At 39.9% G+C, this 26,231-nt stretch overlaps 1 protein-coding gene across 1 annotated transcript in view; it reads right to left on the bottom strand.

Moving 5' to 3' along the window:
- The window catches only part of OXCT1 (3-oxoacid CoA-transferase 1), a 92,283-nt gene that overhangs the window by 13,915 nt on the left and 52,137 nt on the right, over positions 1-26,231 (bottom strand). The window contains exons 12-14 of the mRNA XM_068422653.1: positions 22,794-22,866; positions 21,951-22,026; positions 4,096-4,185 (exon numbers count right to left, since the gene is read on the bottom strand). Of these exons, the coding sequence (XP_068278754.1) occupies positions 4,096-4,185; positions 21,951-22,026; positions 22,794-22,866 (239 nt within the window). The remainder of the gene's footprint in view (positions 1-4,095; positions 4,186-21,950; positions 22,027-22,793; positions 22,867-26,231) is intronic.

Here is a 26,231-nt window from a genome sequence, read left to right on the forward strand (position 1 = left end):
CTCACTTAACCATCTGAACACAATACTTTTTAAATTTACAACCATCAGTTTGCCTTCAGGCTTAATATAAACTCAGGAACCATCTCTCAGCCAGTTTGACTCCTATGTGATAACAAAATGAGCAATCCATGTGCTTCTGAATTTATCTTTTTCTGTGAAGAACTATTTCTTCATTCTAATTCTAATTATACTGGCAAGATCCACATCTGGTATCAAGGCAACTACTCTGATGAAACTCACTTGCTCCTAATGAAAATAGTGACTTGCAACAGTGTTACTTTCAATTGATCTATTTATACCTTGTCCATCTCGAGGACCTTCCTGCATACTTTGCCTAAGAGCCAAGATTGATCTGTGCTATTTGTAGTATCTTCAGTAACATATCAGGTATACTTCTCAGCCATATGAAATGAAGTGTCTCTTCTTGGTACCCAATTGAGATTGAAATGCATGGACTTGCAGAGGTGACAGCTTGAATGGCTCCTGTGACCCTCAGAACTAATGCATTCCAGCTTCTTAACACTGGAGCTGAAGATTATGGTATTACCAGTTAGCATTAAAGCCGACTTTTGGAAGACACCCCTCAGGGCACTAGCAGAATAGGAATCCAAAGGGAACCATCTGAGTTTATACAGGATTTGTTCAGATAAAGGAAAAGACTGTTGTGTCGATACATAAAACCTTAAGGTGTTTCAGTCTGCTTTAAGTAATAAATTCTGTTGAAGAACAAAAATGTCTTTAATCTTCCACAGTACATTAAAATCAAAACTATTCACAATGATAGAAAGGAGTTCTCAGTTCAGTGCTCCATGTTGCAGTGACATCCAAATCAAGTGCGTAGAACTACTTTCCATTTTATTTTTCTGAATGGTGTAGACAACTCACTTCACAACACGGAACAATTGCTATGTTTTGCAAGACATGTCAATGATGGTATGGGGGTAAGAACTTGACTTTTATTTCTCTCAGGCAGTATTTAGCAGATGAGGCACAGATGATCAGTGGCTGTTTAGAGATTAAATAACAACCTTACGTTCTATGATTTTTCTTCATGGTTATAAACAAAAAAGTAATTTAGAAAAAAATACATGAAGAAATACCATAATGAATTAGACTTGAGGTCCATTTGCCAAGTGTCTCAGAGTGGCCTAAGCATATGGAGCAAAAATTGAGGCACCCTTCCACACATATGCCCTCCTGGTTCCTGACATGCTGTGATACATAGATTTCCTGAGCTAGAGACTGCTTCTGAGCAATGCTATTTAATAGTCACTGATGAACTTTACTTCATAAAATAGTTTAGTCCCTTTCATACAGATTTAATTCTCTGAGCTCCTACATCATCCTGCTGATCATCCACAACTTCATTAACTGGCTGTGAAAAATGTTTCTTGTTTTAAGCACACTGCTTTCTAATTCCAGTTGGCTACCCCTACTTCTTTTATAAGGCAGTGACTAGCCATCCTGCATCCATCTTCTCCACGCCCTTATTATTTTGTGCACTGCTATGCTACACTTCCTCAACAGCATTCCTTAAGCTGAAGAGTCTTCTACAAAACTCATTGCATGTTCTGTCATCTTTCTTCTGTACCTTTCGGTTTTCATTACATGTAAAAACTTAAGTAATTAAAAATGTAAATAATTTGGAGCAGAGTGTATTTGGCTTTATTGTAATATACTGCATATCAGAATTTAAAAAGAGGAAAATTCTTTTGAATGTTTATTTGAGTGTTAAGACAGATAGTAATTTCACCCTCACAATTAAGTGTAAATTACATTGTGCCTGCACTGCAAGAACTCAGCCTTTCACTATGTTTAAAAGCTGCAACATATGTACTGAACGGAGAATGCACTTTTAAACTCTTAGAAAATTTATTTTAATGATTAACAAGCCATTACTATTATACAAAAAAAAACTTGAAAAGGATTAAAAGATCCTTCACAAGATCACAAAACAGACAAAACTGACAGCAAGAACTACCTATTGCAGCAACTCTTGAACATGTTGTGCTGGTTCTGGCTGGGGTAGAGTTCATTTTCTTCATAGTAGCTGGTATGAGGCTGTGTTTTGGATTTGTGCTGGAAACAGTGTTGATAACACAGGGATGTTTTTGTTATTCCTGAGCAGTGCTTACATAGGGTCAAGGCCTTTTCTTCTTGTCAAACCACCCCACCAGTCAGCAGGCTGGGGGTGCACAAGAAGCTGTGAGGGGACACAGCCGGGACAGCTGACCCCAAATGACCAAAGGGATATCCCATACCATATGGAGTCATGCTCAGCATATAAACTAGAGGGAAGGCTGGCCAGGGGGGCTGCTGCTCAGGGACTGGCTGGGCATTGGTCGGTTAGTGGTGAGCGCTTGTTTTCACTGGCATCATTTGCCTTTCTTGGGATTTATTTCTCTCTGTCATTTTCCTTTTCATTACTATTGTTTTAAAATATTGTTATTATTACTAATTTATTTTATTTCAGTTATTAAACTGTTCTTATCTCAACCCATAAATTTTCTCCTTTCCAATTCTTTTCTCCCATCCTGCTGGGAGAGTGAGCGAGCAGCTGTGTGGTGCTTAGTTGCGGCTGGAGTTAAACCACAAGAATGTCCATTGAAGGTACTGTGCATACCCCATACCTTCCACTGTATTTCCATCCATCAAATCTTGGATGCACACCAGGCATCCCATGTACATAAGAGCCCAAGTTATGTATACATATGCCAAAATAAATAAGTCTCTGTCTGGACTGTTTGTAACAGTGAACCAATCTGTGTTCCCATCTTTTTCAGGTTTCAGTACTCCTACTGACAAATAAAAAGCACGCAAACAACTTCCAAACACTGTACTGAAAAAAGATTTTGGTAATAGTACTTTTTAAGAGAAAAACTGGCATGCATAATTACACTGTGTGAACTCTGAGCCTTAAACAAATTCCACAGTAACCAGAAATTTAGCATAAATATTTATTCAGATCACATTAATACCTGAAGTATGCATCTGAGCAAATGGATAATTACATATCCAGTTTTTGGGAAGCTGTGATAGGGATACAAGTCACATAGATGAATCTGCTTTGTACTTTTGTTATTTATTTACACAGATGCACGTGAAAACTATCAGGTCAGATTCAGCCCTGTTACTGAAAATGTGCCTCTTGAGATCACAGCTTAGTATAAATTGTGAAACTACTATATTTTTCAACAATTTTTTTAAAAATGAAAATTCATTCTTCAAATCACATTTAAAAAACACACAACTGTTAATATATTTAGCTTTCATATTTATATATTTACTATAGTTTATCATGCAAATTCCTTACGCTTACCCTTACAAATTCTGACAGGGAAAGTATCTTGAACAATACACAACTAATTCTTATTGCAGACATACAACAAATTTGGAATAACAGAAACACAGAAATTAAACAAAAAGTTGATTTTTAAACGTTCAGTATAGTTCCCTGAAAACAGATATTTTTGTCCTTCAGTACATTTTTCTTATAGTTTGGACAGTCCTGTTTTAGAAGTTTCAAATGACAAGTTTCCTATGACCTTATGTGGGAGACTGTTCATATCTATAAAACTGCCTCCACAAAGAAGTTTCTAGATTAACTTCTGTCATTTAATGATGTAAGGCAGCCTGCATCTCATCATACCAAAAAGATCTATTCTATTAAGCTGTCAGTACCAATTTGACTGGCAACTTCGAAGGTAAATATCTTTCCATCATAACAAGTATTTAACTATGGGGAACCTCATTTTTCAAATTATTCTGAGGTGAAGAGTAAAACCTCTGGAGTAGCATCTACCTTAGCTCTGGCAACTGCCACTCTCATTAAATTTGTATAAAGTAACTAAAAAATGTGTGCAGCTTTCAAACTTCAAGTTAATATTTCATTTTTTTCCATGGTGAATGATTCACTTACAAGAGGAAAGGAACCATACTAACCTAGCCCCCTGTTGCACCTCCATAACTAACAGCAAAACTGTCAAATCCTCACAAAGTAGCAGAATGAATGTAAGAGGTCGCTTGTTTTTTTTGCTGCTTCTTTTTTTGGTACAGCACAAAACACTTATTCAGAAAGAAGCAGCAGGGCCTTACCTTGGCTGAGTGCTCCATGGTGACAACCACTTTGGTCTGCGCACTGGATACCAGGTCCATGGCACCCCCCATTCCTTTCACCATCTTACCCTAAAATTAAATTTTTAATAGAAATATAACATTTTTACTATTTAAAAGAAAAAAAAAAGACAGAAAAGATAGAATATATTGGCTGCAATGACAGCACAAGATATTCACTTTTTCCTGCATAGAAAGCTCACTTATTCCATCACTTTGTGTATTCAGTACACAAATATTTGAATACAAATAGTGTATTCAAACACTAACAGACCTTCACCAGAGCGAAAATAGCTGTCTCATTCTGGCCTCTATATGACGCAAATAGAAGAAAAATGATGAGCAGAATAAGGATCCACTGCCATGGCTGGTGCCCTGGGGCGTAACTTAAATCTGAGTAGGACCATTGGCTTAATGGAAGCCCTGACACTGAGGAGAAGTGAATTTAGTTCCAATGGTTCTAGAAAATGCTTTTCTTAGAAAACCAAAGTGTTCATTCTCCTGTTGATAGAAATGTCATTACTTCCTCAAAAGAAATCTTTGCTTATGAAATGTAGCGACAAAAACATCTGAGCACTCTCCACCTGCCAGTTTAGAATGCCACTGCTCATATCACTGTACCTGCACAAACCGATCTTTCTGTTCTATTCCAGATGTCTGTGGGTGTCATTTCAGAACATGGGCAAATAAATGAATGTGGATCAGTATTCACTTCTGTTTGTCCCTCAAACCAAGCAATGCTTTCTGCCTCTGTGACTCATTCTTCTCTTAAAGAATGTCAGAAGGTCACAGCAGCTGTATTGTGGCTTGGTGTTCTGCTATCTCTGTTTTTACTTTCTGTAATGCTAACAGCATTCAACCCCTGCCTTCTTCCACCACCTTAAACTGAACACATCTGATCTTGGAAGGTAAGAGGTCCAAACTTGGCACACTTCTGACAGGAAATGACCAGAAGTACAAAGTTCTATCGGTATGAGCAGAGCAGTCATTTTTGGACAACAAGCACTAGACCTCAAAAAACAAACAAGGCAACAACCTCATAAGCCACTCCAGAGTTGCTGAGGAAGGCAGAAAGGGGAGTGGAACATCAAGGCACCTGCATGATAGGGGAGGCTAGCAGGAAACACAAGGCAAGAAATTTTACAGATTAAAGTAAAGGCATTTCTGCCTCAAGTGTTTTGTATTTGCTCTCTTTTGACTCATTATTACCTGTAATGAAACGAAATTTGTTCCATCTGAATAGGCGGAAAAACTTCTTTACATTGGGGGTGACCGAGCACAGAACAGGCTGCCCAGGGAGGTTGTGGAGTCTCCTTCTCTGGAGATACTCAAAACCCACCTGGATACGACCCTGTGCAATGTGCTCTAGGGGAACCTGCTTTGGTAGGGGGTTGGACTAGGTGATCTCCAGAGGTCCCTTCCAACCCCAACCATTCTGTGATTCTGTAAATTATGTACAGTAATACAATGTACATTTTTTTATACATAAAACCTAAAAGTACATGGTTAAATGGCTGGAAAACTTCCTAGTATAAAGCTCTTCTCATGCTTCCTTTTATTAGCTATGTGATTCAGTACCTTGCTAGTATCAGTACCTATCGTCCATGAATAAAACATATGGAAGACACTTGTCTCATTAAGCTGCCAGGCCAGCAACTTATTGGTTTCTTGATCATAATGAAGGGCATATACACACCCCTCCCCCAAAATAATCACATTTTCTTCCTGCTTGCACAGTGAAGAATAAATCATATCTTCCTATATCTATAAACAACCCCTCTGGAATTTCTCAGGTCATTTTAATATTTAATATTCACCATATTAACTAACATTACTACTAAATATTTCTTTGTAAATATAAACCTGAAAGGGGTGAGAGGATTTATCTCTGTCTCTAACTTCCTGGCACTGCTCAGATCATTCTCTATCCTACCTGGAAATACATAGCTCTTACAGAGACTGCAGTGACCTCTCACCTGCCTGTCAGAGACCCCCTGACAAGATAACGCAGAGTAGCTGAAGACAATGGATTATCTCCCCAGTAACTTAGAAAATGTTTGCATTGAGGATTGTGCTACCCATACACCTGCCCTGACAATGCCATTAGTTCATTTTCCAGGCCTTTTAGTTCTATTAACTACTAAAGACGTACAGCAGCTAGGAAATATCTGAAGAAATAAGTGCTGATGAAGGACAATGACAAATCTACTGCTGGAGAAGCTGTCACACAAGACTGAGAGGAGACTTCATCCCTTTGCATGCACAGAAGCAGGAAAATGCAAGTTATGTTGAAGAGAAGGATTTAGGGACCTTTACATTGCTACATCTGCTCCTCCTCTTCAGGCAAACATACTCATCACTGTAGGCTGCATGGTAAAGCAAATCAGTTAAGTATTAACTGCAACTAGCCAAGTAATTACATGCTTTTATTTTGAGGAATATCCAAAGCATAGGAGCATTACATCGCTCTTAGTGCATCTGCCAAACTCCCACAACTTGCACTTTCACCTGCACCACACTGGCATTGGGGACAGCTGCAGCATAAATTTGAATTAAAATGCTGGAGACTAAAAGGTGATTCTCAAAAGACATTTTGTTCCTTTTTGCCTAGGATAAGCATGCAGACCAAAAAAGTTCTGATATTTACACTGCACATTTACAAGCAACAAGCAATTCATGTTTCTTTTAAATTTTAATAGCATATTTAATTGCATCTGACATGTCAGACTGTTTTATTTGAATACTTTGCACGTAATCTGCAGTCTGTCATAAAAATAAACATATTCTCCTCCTGAAGACCATTTGCAACAGCCACCTCTGCTGTGAAATATCTGAAAAAAAACCTAAATTTGGTTTATTGTGCTGGATACTAGATGAAGTGGGAACTATATATTTCAATTCAACAAAATGTAAATTTTATTTATTTTTGATAGAACAGGGCAAACTACAGACAGTAAAACTGTTCACTCTTGGTTACTTGATAAGGCATTTAAGTGCAATGTAATAACATGTACAAAGCTCATTTGTTTTCAACAATTCATTAAAAAAAAAAAGGAGGTATTTCAAATAAACAACTGCTAAAGTACATTTGCAGGTTTCCTGCTTCTTCTTACCATGGTGGTAAGGTCCAGGGTTTGCATGCCCTGCTCCCCTCACATTTATTTATTTAAGTTTATTTTTGTTAGTTCCCAGTTATACTGGTACTGCTAGCTTAAGAAACCAGAAGGAAAGACTTAGTTCAGTGGTAGAGCACTGGTGATTCGAAGCACTATTATAAAGCCCACTTCATCAGCAAGAGCTTGAAGTGAAAAGAAAAGTTTTTTTGAGTTAGCCATGTGCTTCCTGGGAGGTCCAATGTTGGCAATATTTATACAGAGAGGTAGGTAGAGGACAGAAACAAGGTGACAGTTTCCTTGTAGCTTCTCAGTTACCATAAAAGGTCCATATTGCAGGTAGGAATTCTGCTTTTCCCACTGTGCTCATCAGCAGTTCTTGCAAAGTCTCAGTCCAAATAATCTTGGGATGCAAGAGGTGGAAATTCATGGATCTGATGGATTTTTTTAAATTTTTCTTTAATTACGATATTCAGCTCTTCTGCTTCCTCACGGCCATAAAACCACACAAAAGTAGTGAAATTTCTTATAATGACTACTTATTACAAAATAAATTATTTTGTTATTGTGGTGATGGGGCGTCTTAAAGAAAATATGAGAGAAGGGTAAGTATTTTCTCATCTGATGTCTTCATATCTGAACATCATTTGAGTGGTCAAAATACAACATTAAGGAGCCTAAGAAAGTAATTTAGCCTGATAGTAATTCCTAAACAGAACCTTCGTGTTGGTTTGGTTACTTGTGGCATCCAAGAATCTGTGGCATTCCAGCAGAAGCTTGTAAGTACTCCAAGGTGGGCAAGACAGTCAAGATATTTTTCAAGAGAATGTGAAGTTTTTCCACTATGGTACCGCAAGCCAGAAAGATGCTATACAAGCAGGAAACAATTTATAAGAAAATCCAAACACTAAAAAGAGGTGGCTGAGAGAAAGAGGAAAATTCAGGACCCTTCAAACACTATTAAGGTCTTGAATCCTTGCTGGTGTCTTATACCTTTCCTCTATATTCCCAGGGGGGAAGGACTCTTCTTCCATAACTGAATTTTATAGCTACTCCCAAAATCATAGGATAAAATGCATCTGAACTGATCTGGTTATGTTAAAAGACATATCACATCAACAGTACAGCAAAGCAAATGTTAATGACGTGTTCAAGAGTGAAAACTTATCAGTGGTAAAGGCAGAGTCTGAAGAATTATAATGCAGATGGAAATAAAGGCTTGAATATTTCTATTTAAATTCGAATATCAAGGACAGCCAAGGTGAAAATATATACTCATTTGAAAAGGAACTAAGCTTCTTCCCCATTAAAGAGTCCTTGCCCATGTAGCCAACTGCCCTAATACTGTATTAAATAAATAGCATTTGGTCTGAAATTTCTATTTCCTCCCATTAAATAAAAGAAATAATATGTATGCCTCACACTATGCTCAAAGTTCATAAAACTACTATTTCAAAAACTCTTACAGAACATAATGAATGCATCTAGTTTAAACTAGTCCTGATGCAGGCATCCCATTCAATCCGAATTTTCAGGCATCCCCTGGTAGACCTTGAACAAGATTTTAAGAATGTCAGCACGGTCTCTGACAGACACAGACACAGACTAGGTGGAAGGTACAGAATCCATCACCAGTCTCAGCTTCCTTACTGAGAAATAATTGTATCACGCCAGGGACAGCTACTAAAATTCAGAGTAACTGGAACAGTATGAACTCCACAGAGAAAAGCAGAAATGAAGGTAATGCAGTGGATACAAGATTCTTTCATCACCTGCAGTCAAAAGGATGAACTTAGGATCCCTTCAAAGTCTTCTGCTCTGCCCCTCTCTACAGTGGTATGTATGCACTGCTAACATACATTAGTCACACAAGTCTCCTCTCTGTACAGGTACTGTCTGTCTTCACAGACCTGGCAGCTTCAAATAACATGCACAGCACAAGTAAGCAGGTCATCAGAGCCATATATAACTATTTAACAAAAATATCTCATCAGTTGTGGGGTTAGATGTGGTTGGTTTGGGGTTTTTTGTTTGTTTACCAAGAAACACTGGGAAATCATCAATGGGATTTTTGAATCAGTAGAGTTGATAATGCAACAACACATCAAAGAGTTAATACTGACTGAATGCGACAAAGCTGAGTGCACTCTATATGCACAGCAGGGTGAAGATATTTTTTTAAAGTATGTCCAAAACAAAGATTTAGTTATATGGCTTAGCTATACAGAAAATTATGTGATTTTCAAGAATGCTAACCAGACATCTCCTAACATGCATATAATGAAAAGCAAAATTAAAAAGTAAGTATAATTTTCGAAAGAATGGAACGTAAGTTCTTGAGTGACTGATACTTCTTGGCAAAATTTATTAATAACTCTTCCCTAAAATGTAGCATACGCAAGTATGTGCACTAACTATATTTATATTTTTACTTTCCATAACAAGAAAATTAAGGCAGCATAAAATATGTGCAAAGAAAGTTGGTCAAATTTTATTCCTTTATTCTCCCATAAAACTAACTTGAAATAACCACTGGCAACAGGTTCGAATGACTGAGTGAAATTCAAATGAATACACTGAGAAACTGCACCTCAGAAGCAATTCAAAACAGCCTGTGACATGCTTCATTGAAATTGATATGCTTTACAGTGATGAATATTGTTTCAGTGCAATGGGACAGTTAAGCCTTCCGTTTACCTCTGCGTACCATTTCCAAAACACACAGCATAGCATGCAATAATGAAATATTGCTGCCAACATAATACTAGTCTCACTTGAAAGTGACAGTTCCATATCGTATCACTAGCCCACAGATCAGGAGTCTTTTGCATATGCTTGTATTTTTGAGACAGGCAGAATCTCTTCAGCTGCTCTCGTTACACAGATAACGCCTAGTGCATAGCTGCCACTTCCCACATTGAAAATTAAGAGAGTATAAATAAAATAATACCAACGGTGAGCTCCTACATTCCTTCCACACAGTCTGAATAGAAATAAACACAAACAAAACTGACAGAAAAAGCCCTCAAAAAGGTGGAAGAAGTAGAGCCAACACAATACGCTCCTCTTCTCCTTTGAGGCTCCAGGACTCTTCCAGTGGTGGTAATTATGTGCTGCAAGGACTCTGCCGGGCTTCGAGGCGTGTTTGCTGGAAGAGAAGCCATAACCCGATACACTGCTGTAGGCTTCATTCCAAGACACATGTCTGCAAAAACCTAGTATCTCTTCATATTAAAATAATATCCCCTTGAAATGTAGATTTCCAAGGAGACTCTAGGTAACTGCAGGTCCTGTCCTTCTCCTTTGCTCAACTACTGCTGTATAAGCCCTACTCAGTCACGTCCCAGACGTCAGACAACTTCACATTACTAAGAGAAACCCAGTTATTGAACATAATTAACCTGCATACTTTATATTCACTGAGAATTTAACTAATTTGCAGTGCTTAATTCATTTTACTGTTAATAGTAAAAATATGTTTCTCAAAATTTCTTGCAACGCTGTACAACTTGAAACAAAACACTGACAGTTTGATGCACTCAGTGCAACAGAAATACTAGAAGAAGAGAGAAGCAGTGTCTTTGCATTCAAAATGAAAATAAGCCTTGTGCAAAGACACTCCTATTCAAGCAAAGTGGCAAACAGCCTGCAACAGGGCTCCTTGGAGAAGACCTACAGTGCTCTCAGGCATTCAGGGGATACGTGTCCTTTCTCCTGTCATCAAAAATGATCATTTCACGTCAGAAAGTTCTTGCTGTGGAGCCTTCTGGTTTGGCACTACAAATAATAATTAAATATACAATAATATATTTAATTATTTATTTAATTATTACTAAATAAATTATATCTTTTATTATTAATAAACATATAATAATATATATTGAGTATATAATAATTAAATAATTAAAAAAAACAAACCAAACCAAACCAAAAAAAACTCCTGCAGTTACATACTCAGCTGGCCTCTGCAAGTTTACTTTCATTTTAAAAATGTCTCTACCAATGAACATGCAGTTCACCTCATGGTCAAAGTGTCCAAACCCGTGCAAAAGATGTACTTTGAAGCTCTGTAGAAGAATTACCAATAATGTATAAAATTATATTCCAAACACCTTAGGTTATACTGACCTCTAGAGATGGTAAATTAAAAGATTTATTACTAAATTTGAATTGGATTTCCTCATGTCTTCTTTTCAGGTAATCTTTCATAAAGCTTAGAATTTTTGTATCATTTTCTTTCAATTTATTTCATCATTAATGCTTTAATTCTTTATGTTTGGCTACTCCAGGTGAGAGCATTATAAATTAAGGCTGCTGCTTCTGAAGTTCAAGGATTACTTACTTTTTTTTTCCCCCAAGAACAGCCCAGATTTATGTATCCAAACTGCATCACCCCGCACAAATTACATCACCCTCTTCCTCAGCCCCCTAACTGCATTACCTTAGCTATCAAAACATTAATTTTATATTCCAGCAGAAGAATATACAAAGCTAGAGTTAATTTTCTTGCTCACAAGGTATTTGGTTTATATTGTTTGTAGGGAATGAAGATATTAAACAGTGTCAGTCCTGGTATCATGCCTGAGGCTGCTGCTTGTTAACTGAACTGCTGGCCAGTAGGCTTTGAGCTTGGGGACTGAGGAAATTGCCAGCTTCCTTGGAACCTCCGGATGTATTTGTCTGCCTTTGCGGACTTACACATGCCCACTTTCCTTAATCAGTCCTCAGTCCTCTTCTATGGTGGGTACTATCCACCATCCCCCAAATTCTACTATTAGCCATAGAGACCATGCCACTGAAGTCTAAGGCAAAGTCGTTGAGTACCTCACCCTTAATCACAGAATCATTTAGGTTGGAAAAGACCTTTAAGATCATCGAGTCCAACCTAACTCTGCCAAGTCCACCACTAAACCATGCCCCTAAGCACCACATCTACACGTCTTTTAAATACCTCCAGGGATGGTCACGCAACCACTTCCCTGGGCAGCCTGTTCCAATGTTTGATAACCCTTTCAGTGAAGAAATTTTTCCTAATATCCACCCTAAACCTCCCCTGGTGCAACTTGAGGCTGTTTCTTCTCGTCCTATCACTTTTTACTTGGGAGAAGAGACTGACACCCACCTCGCTACAACCTCCTTTCAGGCACTTGTAGACAGCGATAAGGTCTCCCCTCAGGCTCCTTTTCTCCAGGCTAAAAAAACCCAGTTCCCTCAGCTGCTCCTCATAAGACTTGTGCTCTAGACCTTTCACCAGCTTCGTTGCCCTTCTTTGGACTCTCTCCAGCACCTCAATGTCTTTCTTGTAGTGACTGGCCCAAAACTGAACACAGGATTCGAGGTGCGGCCTCACGAGTGCTGAGTACAGGGGAATGATCACTTCCCAGGTCCTGCTGGCCACACTACTTCTGATAGAAGCCAAGATGCTGCTGGCCTTCTAGGCCAACTGGGCACGCTGCTGGCTCATATTCAGCCGGCTGTCGATCAACATCCCCAGGTCCTTTTCCGCCAGGCAGCTTTCCAGCCACTCTTCCCCCAGCCTGTAGCGGTGCATGAGGTTGTTGTGACTCAAGCGCAGGACCCGACACTTGGCCTTGTTGCACCTCATACAATTGGCCTTGGCCCATTGATCCAGCCTGTCCAGATCCCTCTGCAGAGCCTTCCTACCCTCAAGCAGATCAACACTCCCACCCAATTTGGTGTCATCTGCAAACTTAACCGAGGGTGCACTTGATCCCCTCATCCAGATCATTGATAAAGACATTAAAGAGAACTGGCCCCAACATGGAGACCAGCTTTCTTGGGTCCCTCTTCCCTCTAGGGTTTTATCTGATGGTACTCTACCAAGCAGGTTCCTGAAGAGGCCACGGTCTGCTCTCCTGAAGTCCGGGGTGGTGAGCTTGCTGTGTGCCCTCCTTGCTGCCCTAAGGATCTTGAACTCCACCATTTCGTGGTCACTGCAGCCAAGGTTGCCCCTGAGCTTCACGTTCCCCACCAGCCCCTCCTTGTTGGTGAGAACAAGGTCCAGCATGGCACCTCTCCTTGTTGGTTCCTCTATCATATGGAGAAGGAAGTTATCATCAAGGCATTACAGGAACCTCCTGGATTGCTTGTGCCCTGCTGTGTTGTCACTCCAACAGGTATCAGGGTGGTTGAAGTCCCCTATGAGGACCAGAGCTTGTGAAGGCAAGGCTACACCTAACTGTCTACAGAGGGCCTCATCTACTTGGTCTTCCTGGTCTCAGCCAGATGATGATTTGCCCCATAACCTCCCTGGCACCAAGGTCAGACTGACAGGCCTGTAGTTCCCCAGATCCTCCTTCCAGCCCTTCGTGTAGAGAGGTGTCACATTTGCTAACCTCTGGTCAAGAGGGACCTCCTCGGTTAGCCAGGACTGCTGATAAATGATGGTATGTGGCTTGGTGAGCACTTCCGCCAGCTCCCTCGGTATCCTTGGGTGGATCCCATCTGGCCTCATAGACTTGTGCATGTCTAAGTGGTGTAGCAGGTCACTAACCATTTCCCCTTGGATTATGGGGGCTTCATTTCAGAAGTTCTGGTGTTTCATTTCGACCTATGCCCAGCCTCTGATACATGTCACTACAGCAACCAGAGTCATGCACCTTCCATTAGGAAGGCTGTAGAAAATAAAGCAGTACTTCATAGTAAGGTATAGCCACCAGAAGGGCAGCAGAAACTGTTTCATAAAATGCTTTTATTCTGAGGGTCTCAAAAAGTCACCGGTAGAAAGGAACTACAAACAACGCAAGTACAGACAGGGAGATGCGCAGTCAATTCCACAACTTTTAAAATCCCAGATGAGACAACTTAAAACTGCCACAGGAGCCAGGACCGCTGCAACAGTGCATGCACGTGCTGCTGCTCTGTAGACGCAGTGAAGCTGCTCTGCTAGCAGCAGTTTGACAGTAGCTTGAGAGACACAGATAGGTCAGATACTGTGTCCTTCACTAAGTGAAACATGGCTCCATCCAGTAGCTCCCAGAAGCCATGGGCTCCCATATGCTCTGTTCTGTCTGCCCTACTCCAGGGCCGTGTCCTCAGCGTTTTTCTTCCACCTCTCTTGGCCACCTTCTCCCAGCTGCACTCTATTCCCAGAGGCTCCTCACAAATTTGCTACCTCCTTCTCCCTTCTCTCCCCAGAAACCCTCTTGTTAGTTAGTAAACAGCATTGTTTACTGCATGTGCTTAAAATATTCTCACCCTCTTCTCCCTTTACTCATGGGATTTTCCCCTCCATCAGAAATTAGCAGATAAGAGCAAAGAAAGGGCTGTAATTATTGCAATGAGCCTTCCTTAGCTCAGTGCCTAATAATAAGTGCAAATATATACATACATGCACGCACTAGGGCTCAAGTGTTATCAAGCTCTTATGGGATAGAAAGGATAGCTTCATGATTGCACTTATTCAAAATACGAAATTCAGAGTTATTACTTGCCTCTGAAATAATGGCAAATACCATCAATCCAAGAACTCAAAAGCTACTGCGTATAAGAAATACTTAAACCAAGCCTAAATGCAAAGCTAAGTGAAAAACGTTACAATAAAATACAGCTTAAAATCTCCTTAGACTCTGAGCTTTCAGCAAAGTAATCTTTGTATTACCTCACACAAATCTTGTGACTAAAAGAAGACGTATCTCATTTGTAAGTCAACTTAACTGATGATAACATATCAACTTATTTACAGGGAAAGCAGGAAGATCTGAATGCCTACATGCTGGTTAATCCCATTTTAAAAATCTGTACTGTAGAACAGTAGTAATGCATCAGTAAAGCAGATTAACGGATCTCAAAACAAAGTAACGAAAGGGAAATGACGGCTGATTGGAAAGGCTCCTGACTGGATTTATGGAGTGTCAGCAGGCATATTTACTCACAAGTAAATACAAACTCACTGCAAAAGAAATTTGCAGACAGGCGAAGGTTAGTATGAGAGGCAAATGAGGATAGCAAAAAGTCACAGGGACCCATGTGGTGTGCTAGCAAAAAGGTACACCTCAAAGGTAACAAAAAGAACGTTAAAGCTAGCCAAAGTCATTTTTTATACCTTCCTGTTTTGAAAACGTACCTGTTATTCATAAACTTGGGGCTGAACAGAATGGAGACGTAACAAAGGGACCCTTGTGGCTGGTGTCTACTACAGGCCACCCAATCAAGGGGAGCCCATTGCCAAAGCCTTCTTACTCCAGCTGTAGGAGGCAACGCTCTCGCAGGCTGTTGTCCTGCTGAGGGACTTCAACCACCCCATCATATGCTGGAAAAGGAGCACGTGATCTGTAGGCAATCCAGGAGACTCCCGGAGTGCATCAAAGATAAATTCCTAGGCCAGGTAATAGACAGCCCTACCAGAGGAGATGCAATACTGGACCTCATGGTCACCAACACAAGTGAGCTAATCAAAGATGTCAAGATTGGAGGTAGCGTGGGATGCAGTGGTCACGCACTGGTGGAGTTTGCAGTCCTGAGGGATATGGGTCAGGTGAAGAGTAAAGTCAGGACCCTGAAGTTTAGGAAAGCAAGCTTCCTGCTGTTGAAGGAGTTAGTCAATAGGACCCCCCGGGAAACTACGCATAGGAACACGGGAGCAGAACAGAGCTGGCAGATCCTTAAGGATGCTTTCCACAGAGTGCAAGAGCTCTCGATCCCCATGTGTAAGAAATCAAGCAAGGAAGGCAAGAGACCAGCATAGCTGAGTCAAGACCTGCTGATCAAACTAAAGGACAAGGAGGAAACGCATGGGGAGTGGAAGCAGGGACAGATATCCTGGGAAAAGTATAGGGACGCTGTAGGGATGGGGTCAGGAAGGCCAAGGTAAAGCTGGAGCTGAACTTGGCAAGGGACACAAAGAATAATAAGAAGGACTTCTATAGGTATGTCAGCCAGGAAAGTCAAAGAAAGTATACCCCCCTGATGAACATGACTGGCAAACTGCTGACAACAGATGAGGAAAAGGCTGAGGAACTCAATAACTTTTTTGCATCAGTCTTCACTGCCAGTCTGTCTTCCCACACCTCTCGAGTGGATGTACCACAAGGCAGGGACTGCAGGAGCAAAGTCCCTCCCATTGTAAGAGAAGATCAGGTTCGAGATCACCTGAGGAACCTGCACATACAGAAGTCTATGGGACCTAATGAGATGCATCCCAGAGTCCTGAGGGAATTGGCTCATGTAGTTGCCAAGTCACTCTCTATAACATCTGAAAAGCCATGGTAGTCAGGTGAATCCCCCATGACTGGAAAAAGGGAAACACCACCCCTATTTTTACAAAGGGTAGAAAGGAGGACCCTGGGAACTACCACCCATCAGCCTCACCTCTGTGCCTAGGAAGATCATTGAACAGATCCTCCTAGAAGTTATGCTAAGGCTCATGGAGGACAGGGAGGTGATTTGAGACAGCCAGCATGGCTTCACCAAGGGCAAGTCTTGCCTGACCAATGTAGTGGCCTTCTCTGATGGAGTGACTACATCAGTGGACAAGGGAAGAGCTATGGATATCAGCTATCTGGACTTCTGTAAGGCCTTTGACATGGTCCCCCACAACATTCTTGCTCTAAATTGGAGAGATATGGATTTGATGGGTGGACTGTTCGGTGGATGAGGAATCGGCTGGATGGTCACATCCAGAGAGTAGTACTAGGTCAACGGCTCAATATCCAGATGGAAATCAATGACAAGTGGTGTTCCTCAGGGGTCCATATTGGGACCAGTACTGTTTAATATCTTCATCAGTGACACAGACAGTGGGATCGAGTGCACCCTCAGCAAGTTTGCAGGCAACACCAAGCTGAGTGGTGCAGTTGACACACCTGAGGGAAGGGATGCCATTCAGAGGGACTTGGACAAGCTTGAGAAGTGGGCCCATGTCAACCTCATGAGGTTCAACAAGGCCAAGCGTAAGGACCTGCATGTGGGTCAGGGCAACACCCAGTATGAATACAGACGGGGGGATGAAGGGATTGAGAGCAGCCCTGCCAAGAAGGACTAGGGGGTTACTGGTAGATGAAAAGATGGACATGAGCCAGCAAATTGTGCTCGCAGCCCAGAAGGCTAACCATACCCTGTGCTCAAGCAAAAGAAGCATGACCAGTAGGTCAAGGGAGGTGATTCTCCCCCTGTACTCTGCTGACACCCCACCTGGACTACTGCATTGAGCTCTGGAGTCCTCAGCACAAGACATGGACCTGTTGGATGGGGTCCAGAGGAGGGCCACAAAAATGATCAAAGGGATGGAGCACCTCTCCTACGAAGAAAGGCTGAAAGAGTTGAGGTTGTTCAGCCTGGAGAAGATAAGGCTCCAGGGAGACCTTATTGTGGTGTTCCAGTACTTGTAAGGAAGGGGGCTTATAAGAAAGATGGGGACAAACTTTTTAGCAGGGCCTGCAGCAACAGGACAAGGGGTAATGGTTTTAAACTAAAAGGCGGTAAATTCAGACTAGATATAAGGAAGACATTTATTATGATGATGGTGGTGAGACACTGGAACAGGTTGCCCAGAGAGGCAGAAGTTGTCCCGTCCCTGGAAACATTCAAGGTCAGGTTGGACGGGGCTCTGAGCAACCTGATGTAGCAGAAGATGTCCCTGCTCACTGCAGGGGGGTTGGACTAGCTGACCTGTCAAGGTCCCTTCCAACCCAAACTATTCTATGATTCTATGATCTTCATAAGCAAAATAAGAAACTCTAGATATGGAAAATATCTAGATATGGAATACGGATATGGAAAATAATGCCCTTAATATGGATGGAAAACTAAAATCAGCATCTTCTAGAGAACATAAAGCACTGAAGGAAGGAATATGTAAGTCTGCACAGTTTTAAGAAAAAAAGACTACAATCAAAGCTTCAATGTTTCAAGAAATATGTTTGTAAATGTATCTGTTTTATTAATGCAAAATGATGGCTTCACCTTTTGATAGTTCAGATCTTGAAAGACAAGTCATAAAAACTGTCAGTGAAAGAATTACAACATCATGATTAGAAAAATGAGTTTAACACCTATATGGCAAAAAGTATCCTGAATAAAAAGTGCACAAAGCTACTGGAAAACTGAATATTACTTAGTCTCTGAAAGCACTGTGTGGCATTTTAAGTATTATTTGTGCCTGCAGTTTCTTTGAATGCTGTGCTTTTGTTCAGCCTAAGTCTAGGACAAAAGCTAAAGTTGAGTTTTTAGAAGCAGTTTAAACTGTTAAATGTTTTGCTTCAACACAGATGTTACTAGCAAGTTTAAAATACCACAAAATGATACAGTCTCCAATTGTGACTTATCTTTGGAAACTGATGCTAATAGGAATCAAACAAGCTCTGGACAGTCAACTGAATATATTGAGAAAATATCTGTGGAAAATATCTTGAAGTTTATCTAAATACAGTAAAAGCTGAATTTTCACCTCTTTCTCTAAAGATAACTGTATATGTATCCTGAGCATAAATTTCATTTTTGATTCAATACTTAAACAATATCAAAACATACTTTGTTGTAAGAAATATAAATACATGTAGTTTATCAAGTTTAGAAAATGTTTGTTAAGCATGACTAATTTTGTCAAACACAGAAAATACAGAACTATGAAAAACAACAAAAGTTGGCATGAGAAAATGGCAACACATGTTGATTTTAACTGCAAGTTTTAATTTAAAAAGAGAGTCCTGTTAGTCTATTTACAAACACTATAATGAATAACAACCCCAAACGCTGCTCGCTAAAAAGCTTTGGAACATAGCAGGAAAGTCCTAGGAAAAGCCAATGGGAGTGGAGGTCAAAATAAAAATAAAACTGGAAATATAGCACAATGGGCTTTTTTTTAAAAAAAAAAAAAAAAAGAAAACAAGAAAACCCACCTCAAGTAAAATGAAACCAAGCAAGAAAACAAGTGATGAATTGCTCTGGCTCATGACATTGCTTTTCAAGAATGAATGCTCTAGTATAGCTTTTAGATTCAGCACAGATGCAACTGCATGAAATTTTATATCCTGAGATACCAATATGGTCAGTTGAAATTACTGGGATTTTTTGGCATTAAAACCTATCCACTGATGATTCAGGAGTGCCTTTTTTCGAACATTTCACTATGTTTTGAAGTGAGCTATCACTAGAGGTGCATTTTTGCTGGTTTACTAGGAACACTTTAGAGCAGGAATCTTCATTTATTATTTGTTCATTTGGGTATTTTGAACTCCTGCTGCTCCAATTTACACAAGCAACAAAAAAGCAAACAAAGCATTTCTTCCTACCTAAAATTCAACCCACCCCCTTCTGCTTTCTAATAGGCCTTTCAGAAACAGCTTGAGTAAACAGAAGGCTTTAACAGGTGCAGGAACATCTAACACTGCTTTTGCAGGACCAAAGGCTTGTCAAATAAGAAAATCTCAGGAGTTAAGTAATATCTTGAATATAAAGGATAGTCTAGGGACACGTTTATATAGTGACATTCATTTTGCAAAAGTATTAAGAGAATGACAGTCTAAGGCAACCCAGCTAAGCAAAACCTAGAATTCATCTGACAATTGAAATAAAAACGTGTACAGATTAAAATAATCTAGAACTGTGCCTATAAGATCTCTAAATACTATTTAAAAAAAAAAAATAGTTTATACTGTAACAACTTACCTTTCAATATTTTTTCTAGTCTATCTGCAAAATTTTGACAGAGAATGTAATAATTTAGTATCATTTTTAAAAGTCACTATGTAAGCAAGTAATTTCTACTTGTAAAAGACATCACAGCCATCATAAGTTAAAGTGAAGGAAGTGCTTTCACAAAACCAGAGCTACTTCATCCAGTAAAAGAAAAGAGTAGTTCTTAGACTGACATGAAGTAAAAAATATCCCACAGCTTCTCAGTGACAAATACCTGCAGGACTGGGCTGACAGTGTAGATTATTTATATTTATTTACATCAATCATCTGAAAGAAATAGAGTTTACTAAATGTAAGTTTTTACAGTTAGCTATTGAAAATATATAATTAAGGGTTTGGGTGACTTATCACACCTTTAAGATATAGATCCATGGACAAATCAGATGAACCCCAATTTTAGTTACCCAAGGTTCCAACTCCTTGAAAACTTACACTATCATACTTGTGCCTTGGCTCAAACAGCAAACCTAGGGTTAAAAATGTAATTTGATTTATCCTTTATATTTCAAAGTGTGTGTGGGTTCCCCCATAGAGGCTGATTTCGTTATTTTAGATTCCAGTGACAAGTTCTTGTTAAGACAAAAAAGGAAATTGGAACTGGACAATGTGACACTAAGCAGTATTACCTTAATGCACATCATACTTCGACGCCTACAGTATATCTGACCATCACATAATGTTTAAAACATGGAGTTCTACCAAAAGACTTAAAACAGCAATAGAAGAGCACACAGGATCCCAGAGTGATGCACTTATAGCAGCATTAATTTTCAGACCCCTTTTTTCACAATATTAACTGGATGACACTGCAAGTATAAAAGTCTTGAAAAAGCTAGCACTTGTATCAGTGGGGACTGAAAAGATCCAGCCAGCACTAGTCCATCTGTTCTCAGTTGTGTGACCATAAAACCAGGTTGTGCTGTAAGAATATCTAAGGAAGACTGTTTTCTTATGGATTTATCTCCTATGTGCCATATTCCAACCTAGCCATAACCCCTTTGCATCCCTCACAATCACTCACACAGACACCTGGAATAGCCCTTCAGATAACCCTTTCTCCCATGTCTGCCTGTACAGACCCTGTCTTTGTCCCCTCTTGCTAAAAGCAGCTTATGATCCAGTCAGCACTCCACGACTTGTATGCTCACAGGCCTGCTGGGGAAGTCACACAGACTGCTGGGCTCAACTAATGCTTCTCCAACAGACAGGACATTCATTTGGGTTTTTTCCCCCTCTACTTGGCTTTCAGTTTTCAAAGACTTTCCTGAGACCTTTAGCACTTCTCCAACAGATAGAAATATGCCTCATATTACCTTAAATCAGGTTAAAAAGAAAATTTCTTTCCAGACATCTCTGATACAAACAGTATCAGAAAGTACCATATTGAAAGCTGTTCAATATATCAAACTTGTAAACCACATTAAAGATACGTATGTTGTTTAATGATAAAACATAAACTGTATTCAAAGAATGGCTCAGTGTCATCAGCTGCTTTAATAATACTGGGATTAGCTTGTATTTCTGTCGTTGAAACCTGTAGGATTATTCGGGTAAATACAGTAGTATTGCTTCCTTCTAGATGTATTCAAAATGGCAATGCTATGATCCTTTGACAGCAACACTGAGAAAAATAATGTAGACTTTTTTTATAATTTTATTGATGAGCTACATGCTGTTTTACACTTTCCTTCTCTTTCTTGCTCCAGGTACAACTATGCAAGAGTTGTCACTCTCAAGAAAAAGCATCAGTCCTCAGCAAAAAAATGTGACATTTGAAAGGCACAGACTCAAGAGGAAGGAAACAAGCTTACATAAATCATGTTTAGCTTTTCACAATGCTTAGCACAAGCATAATTTTAGAGGGCTGACTCCTGATAATTGATTGCTTGGTGCCAGCAGCACGCAAGAAAACCTGTTAACTTTAAAGCTGCACATGTCTTCTATTTTAATGCTTTGAGCTTCACATTCCCCATTCTGCTTCAGTCCTTTTCTCCTTTGCCTGACCCTCAGCTACATTTATATTATCCTAAATACAGTGCATTAACAGTAGTGCAAACATCTACTTACAGGAATCATCCAGTTGGCCAGGTCACCATACTTAGACACCTGCATAGCTCCAAGCATTGTCAAATCAACATGGCCTCTGGCAACAGAAAGGGTGTAATTAGTATATCATGTTCAAGCAACAGCCCACAAATCTTAACAAGCTTTTGTTCACATTCTCATTACATCGATATAAAAACAGTGGCATACAACAGAGGTAGCAACCATTCTGTCACACACGTACTTGGTTGTTTTTTCCCCTCTAGATGTACTGCTGATACAAATTCTTCTGTCTGCCTATTGAGCCGCAGAAATGTTATTACTTTTGTCTGGTTTTGGTTAATTGCATGCACAGTCAATCAGCTCTGAACTCATACTTTTAAGTGCACTCCTTCACATATTTACATGCACTCATTATCTTTTCAGAGCCATTAGGATTTAGTGTTTGTTTGCATCCAACCTCCTTCCCGAAAAACAAACAAAAAACAGGTGCAGATGGTGAATTTCCATTAGGGAGGTGGAATGAGGATCACAGTTGCAAGCTGAGCAAAGACTATACAGAGTGCAAGTACAGATTAGATACTTGGAAATGACCAAAAAGTAGTTGTTAAAACATACTTATAAATGTATTTATATACTGCCAGGTGGTGGTAGACACGAACATCGCTATGGTATCTATTAGTTACAGTGTTTTTCTATTTCCAATAGCTAGACCTAATCCTCTGTAAACCATCACTGGTTAAGTCCATGATATTTTACAGGTTGTTAAATGCTAACCACATTTCAAAGAATTACTAATGAGTCCAGTCACTGATTCAGTTTATTCTTTTCATATTTCAAAAGATCGGGGTTTGTGTTGTTACGTACCCTCTTATCATTGCAAATGATTCATCGCTAGAGAAATAGGAAGAGCCTGGAAGAACAGTGACTGTCTCCTTACCTGTAAAAGAAATAAGCTGTAGTATGTATGTATTTTGTCTCTTTGACAAATGAAGTCACAGCTATTAATCAAGCAATAAGGGGTTTTTATCAAATTCCTTTGGATTCTGTACAGCTATGGACCTGATTACACTTACTGTGTCACATGTAAACCAAATCAATCATAATAAATTGTGAAGCAGTTTGTTACAGTTTTTAATTATAGGATTGCCCGCTCTTTGGCCACCAGCAGTTCCGGGCAAGACATCACTGACACCACAGGCTAAGAAATCGCTGTGGACTTCAGCTTTCTGCTCTATCAACAGAAAAAAAGTGAGAGATAACTCTTTTGAAATAGAGAAGGAGCATCTTCAGTAGACAGGGAGGTTGCAAGGAAGAGTGAGCAGACCAGACTGAACAGTCTAGAGTGATAATGATGTAGAACACAGGAAAATAAATGACAGCTCTAGCCCACTCTTGCTTCGTTGAAGTGCACAAGAAACTTGTGCAGCTCTGGGGCCCCCAGCGTAGCAAGGACATGGGCCTGTTGGAGCGAATCCAGAGGAGGGCCACGAAGATGATCAGGGGGCTGGAGCACCTCTCCTATGAAGAGAGGCTGAGAGAGTTGGGGCTGTTCAGCCTGGAGAAGAGAAGGCACTGGGGAGACCTTCCAGCAGCCTTCCAGTACCTGAAGGGGCTACAGGAAAGTGGGAGAGGGAGTTTTTACAAGGGCATGTAGTGATAGGATGAGGGGGAACGGTTTTAAACTGAAAGAGGGTAGATTTAGATTAGATGTTAGGAAGAAATTCTTTCCTGTGAGGGTGGTGAGACAGTGCAAGAGGTTGCCCAGAGAAGTTGTGGCTGCCCCCTCCCTGGCAGTGTTTAAGGCCAGGTTGGATGGGGATTTGAGCACCCTGGTCTAGTGGAAGGTGTCCCTGCCCATGGCAGGGGGGTTGGAAGTAGATGATCTTTAAGGTCCCTTCCAACCGAAACCATTCTATGATTCTATGAAAATGTGCTTCTGCGCACTGTTCTCTGCGCAGTGCTTGGGTCAAGCAATGGAGCACACATGGAAGTGTCTTATTTTGACTCTGTCCAGAGCCTTCTCTTTCCTCTCCTGACAGCACTTTGAATCAGTCTAAGCAACAACCACGTGTACAGAGCACCTCTGGAAAGGCATAAGAAACACAGCCAAAGGTGAAATTATAAACCGAGCATGGGAAACTTGAGAGAAAAAACACCAAAATACTTTAGCACCAGATGACATTGTGAAGAAAAAGTTAGTGTAAAAACAAAGGGGAAGAGGAATGAAACATCATTAAACAGTTTCCAGAAAACAGGGAAAAAGAGGCAATGATATTAACTAGAAGGATGGGAAAAGGGAAGGAAACACTGTAGGAAAGTTAAAACAGAGACCTAAGTTACCTGCTTTAATTTGAGTTCAATTGATGTATATTATATGCCAAGACATTGTATGGAAATTAAATTTTGACACACAAAATAGTACAGAATTAAGGTCATACAAGTGGTCTTACAGTCAGATCACAAGAATTCACCATACTAACACCTAGACCTGCTGAGACTGCCCGAATTTTCTTTCCCTACCAGGTACCCGCCCAAGGCAATGGGAGAGAGACAACACAGCCTGCAAGCAGCAGTATGGAGCCAGAACCCTGGGGTAAAGTGACAAGCTAAGGCAATGCTGAGAAGAAAAGAGACACAGGCTGAGGACCACAGAACAATGTAACAGGAGCACCATATTACCCACTTCTTGAATGCTATCAGGAAGTCACTACTTGTAAATATTTCTGCTGTAAGACAGAAGTCTACCTTTCAATTACAGTGAAGATAAACTTCTTGTGAGACATTCAGAAAATGGGACAAACAAAAAACCCACATATATTTCAGAGAAATACAATTACATTTGCAGGTAAAAACTTGGCAAAAGCCCAAACCAGGAGTATATTTTGAAAATGTGGACTTTGGGGGCTGATATTGAACCATTCCAGTTGACAAATGCGAACAGAATTAAATCCTATTCCTTTGCCATTTAGCTTCTGTTTTATTTACATGATTTTATAAATTTGGCTGGAAGGCACCTATAATGCTCATAATTCAACTAAGTGTCAGTGGGATTTAGCAGCTTCTGAATGTTTCAGCAACGATAACAATAATAATTTTGGTGGTAGAGCTGAGGTTCACCTATCCTGCGTCCTGTCTACTGCAGCTTCAGAGGAAGATGTGAAGGGGCTTAACACTAAATTACCAATACTAGAATAATCTGATTTCCATGTTGCATTGCGACCTCTTATGTTAGGTTCATCCCTGCAAGATTCTCTCTTCAAAAATATTATCAACCATAAATAGCGATTCAAGATCATCTTGACATCCATATAAAAGCACAATGATTTTTCAGAGTATTTATCAAGTTCTTGGAATTTTTTTCCATCATTACTCTGTTAACGTGTTCATTTTTAATGCACCCATATTAGAACTTAAGTTCTAATGTGCATGTATGTAATTTCACCTTTCATAGTAAATGTTTCTTATTCTAAACAATTTTTTCCTTTCAGTGACACCTTCAATAATTTTTTTTTTAAAAAAAACCCTTCAATTTCAATTCAAGCCTTAACACAGCTCTCACGTGCCTCCGACATTTTCCTTCATACACTGTATCACAAGTTACCTAGCTACTGGTGAAATGCTGGACTCAATTCCTTAATAATTTCTTATATGAAATCAGAAGATGGCCTTATATAACTCCTTATTTAAAACATAAAACTGAAACAGGGGCAATAACGTAGCAGTGTGATAATGGTATCAATTAGTTAAGCCAGGCAGCAAATGTTTCAAGTCAGTGAACAACTGCTGGACTGCACCCTGATATTAAATTAAAAGCTTGTTTGATGTCAGTGCTTTATCTCCTTTGACTTTTCAGAGTTTTAAACTGTACTTGCTAACAGCTGCTGAGAAAGGTACTGTCCATATAGACACATACGTACACACCCATACGTATATGATACCTAAATAAAAAATAAAAACCACATAGGTTTTCCATATGAAAAAACAACTCTAGATGTCAGCTATGGGTCTATAACCTATACCATTTAACACCAATCAGAATTTACAAGGTGCCAAGGCCTACTCCTGTTCGTCACAGTGTAATACATAGGTGCAATTTCACATGGAGACAGAGAATGGACACAGGCACAACTTTCCATGAAGAAAACACAAATCAGACAGACACACTAAACCGTAAAAAGCTCAAGTTTTTACATTGCATGGCTGCTTCTGAGGTGAAATGCCCCAGAACAGCTGGGCAAAAACAGTACATGAGGACTGGCATTCCTCCCCTAAAGTAGCAAAAGCAGCCTCCCGCAGTAGAGC

Source organism: Nyctibius grandis, chromosome Z (assembly GCF_013368605.1).
Source record: "Nyctibius grandis isolate bNycGra1 chromosome Z, bNycGra1.pri, whole genome shotgun sequence".
Lineage (NCBI taxonomy): Eukaryota > Metazoa > Chordata > Aves > Nyctibiiformes > Nyctibiidae > Nyctibius > Nyctibius grandis.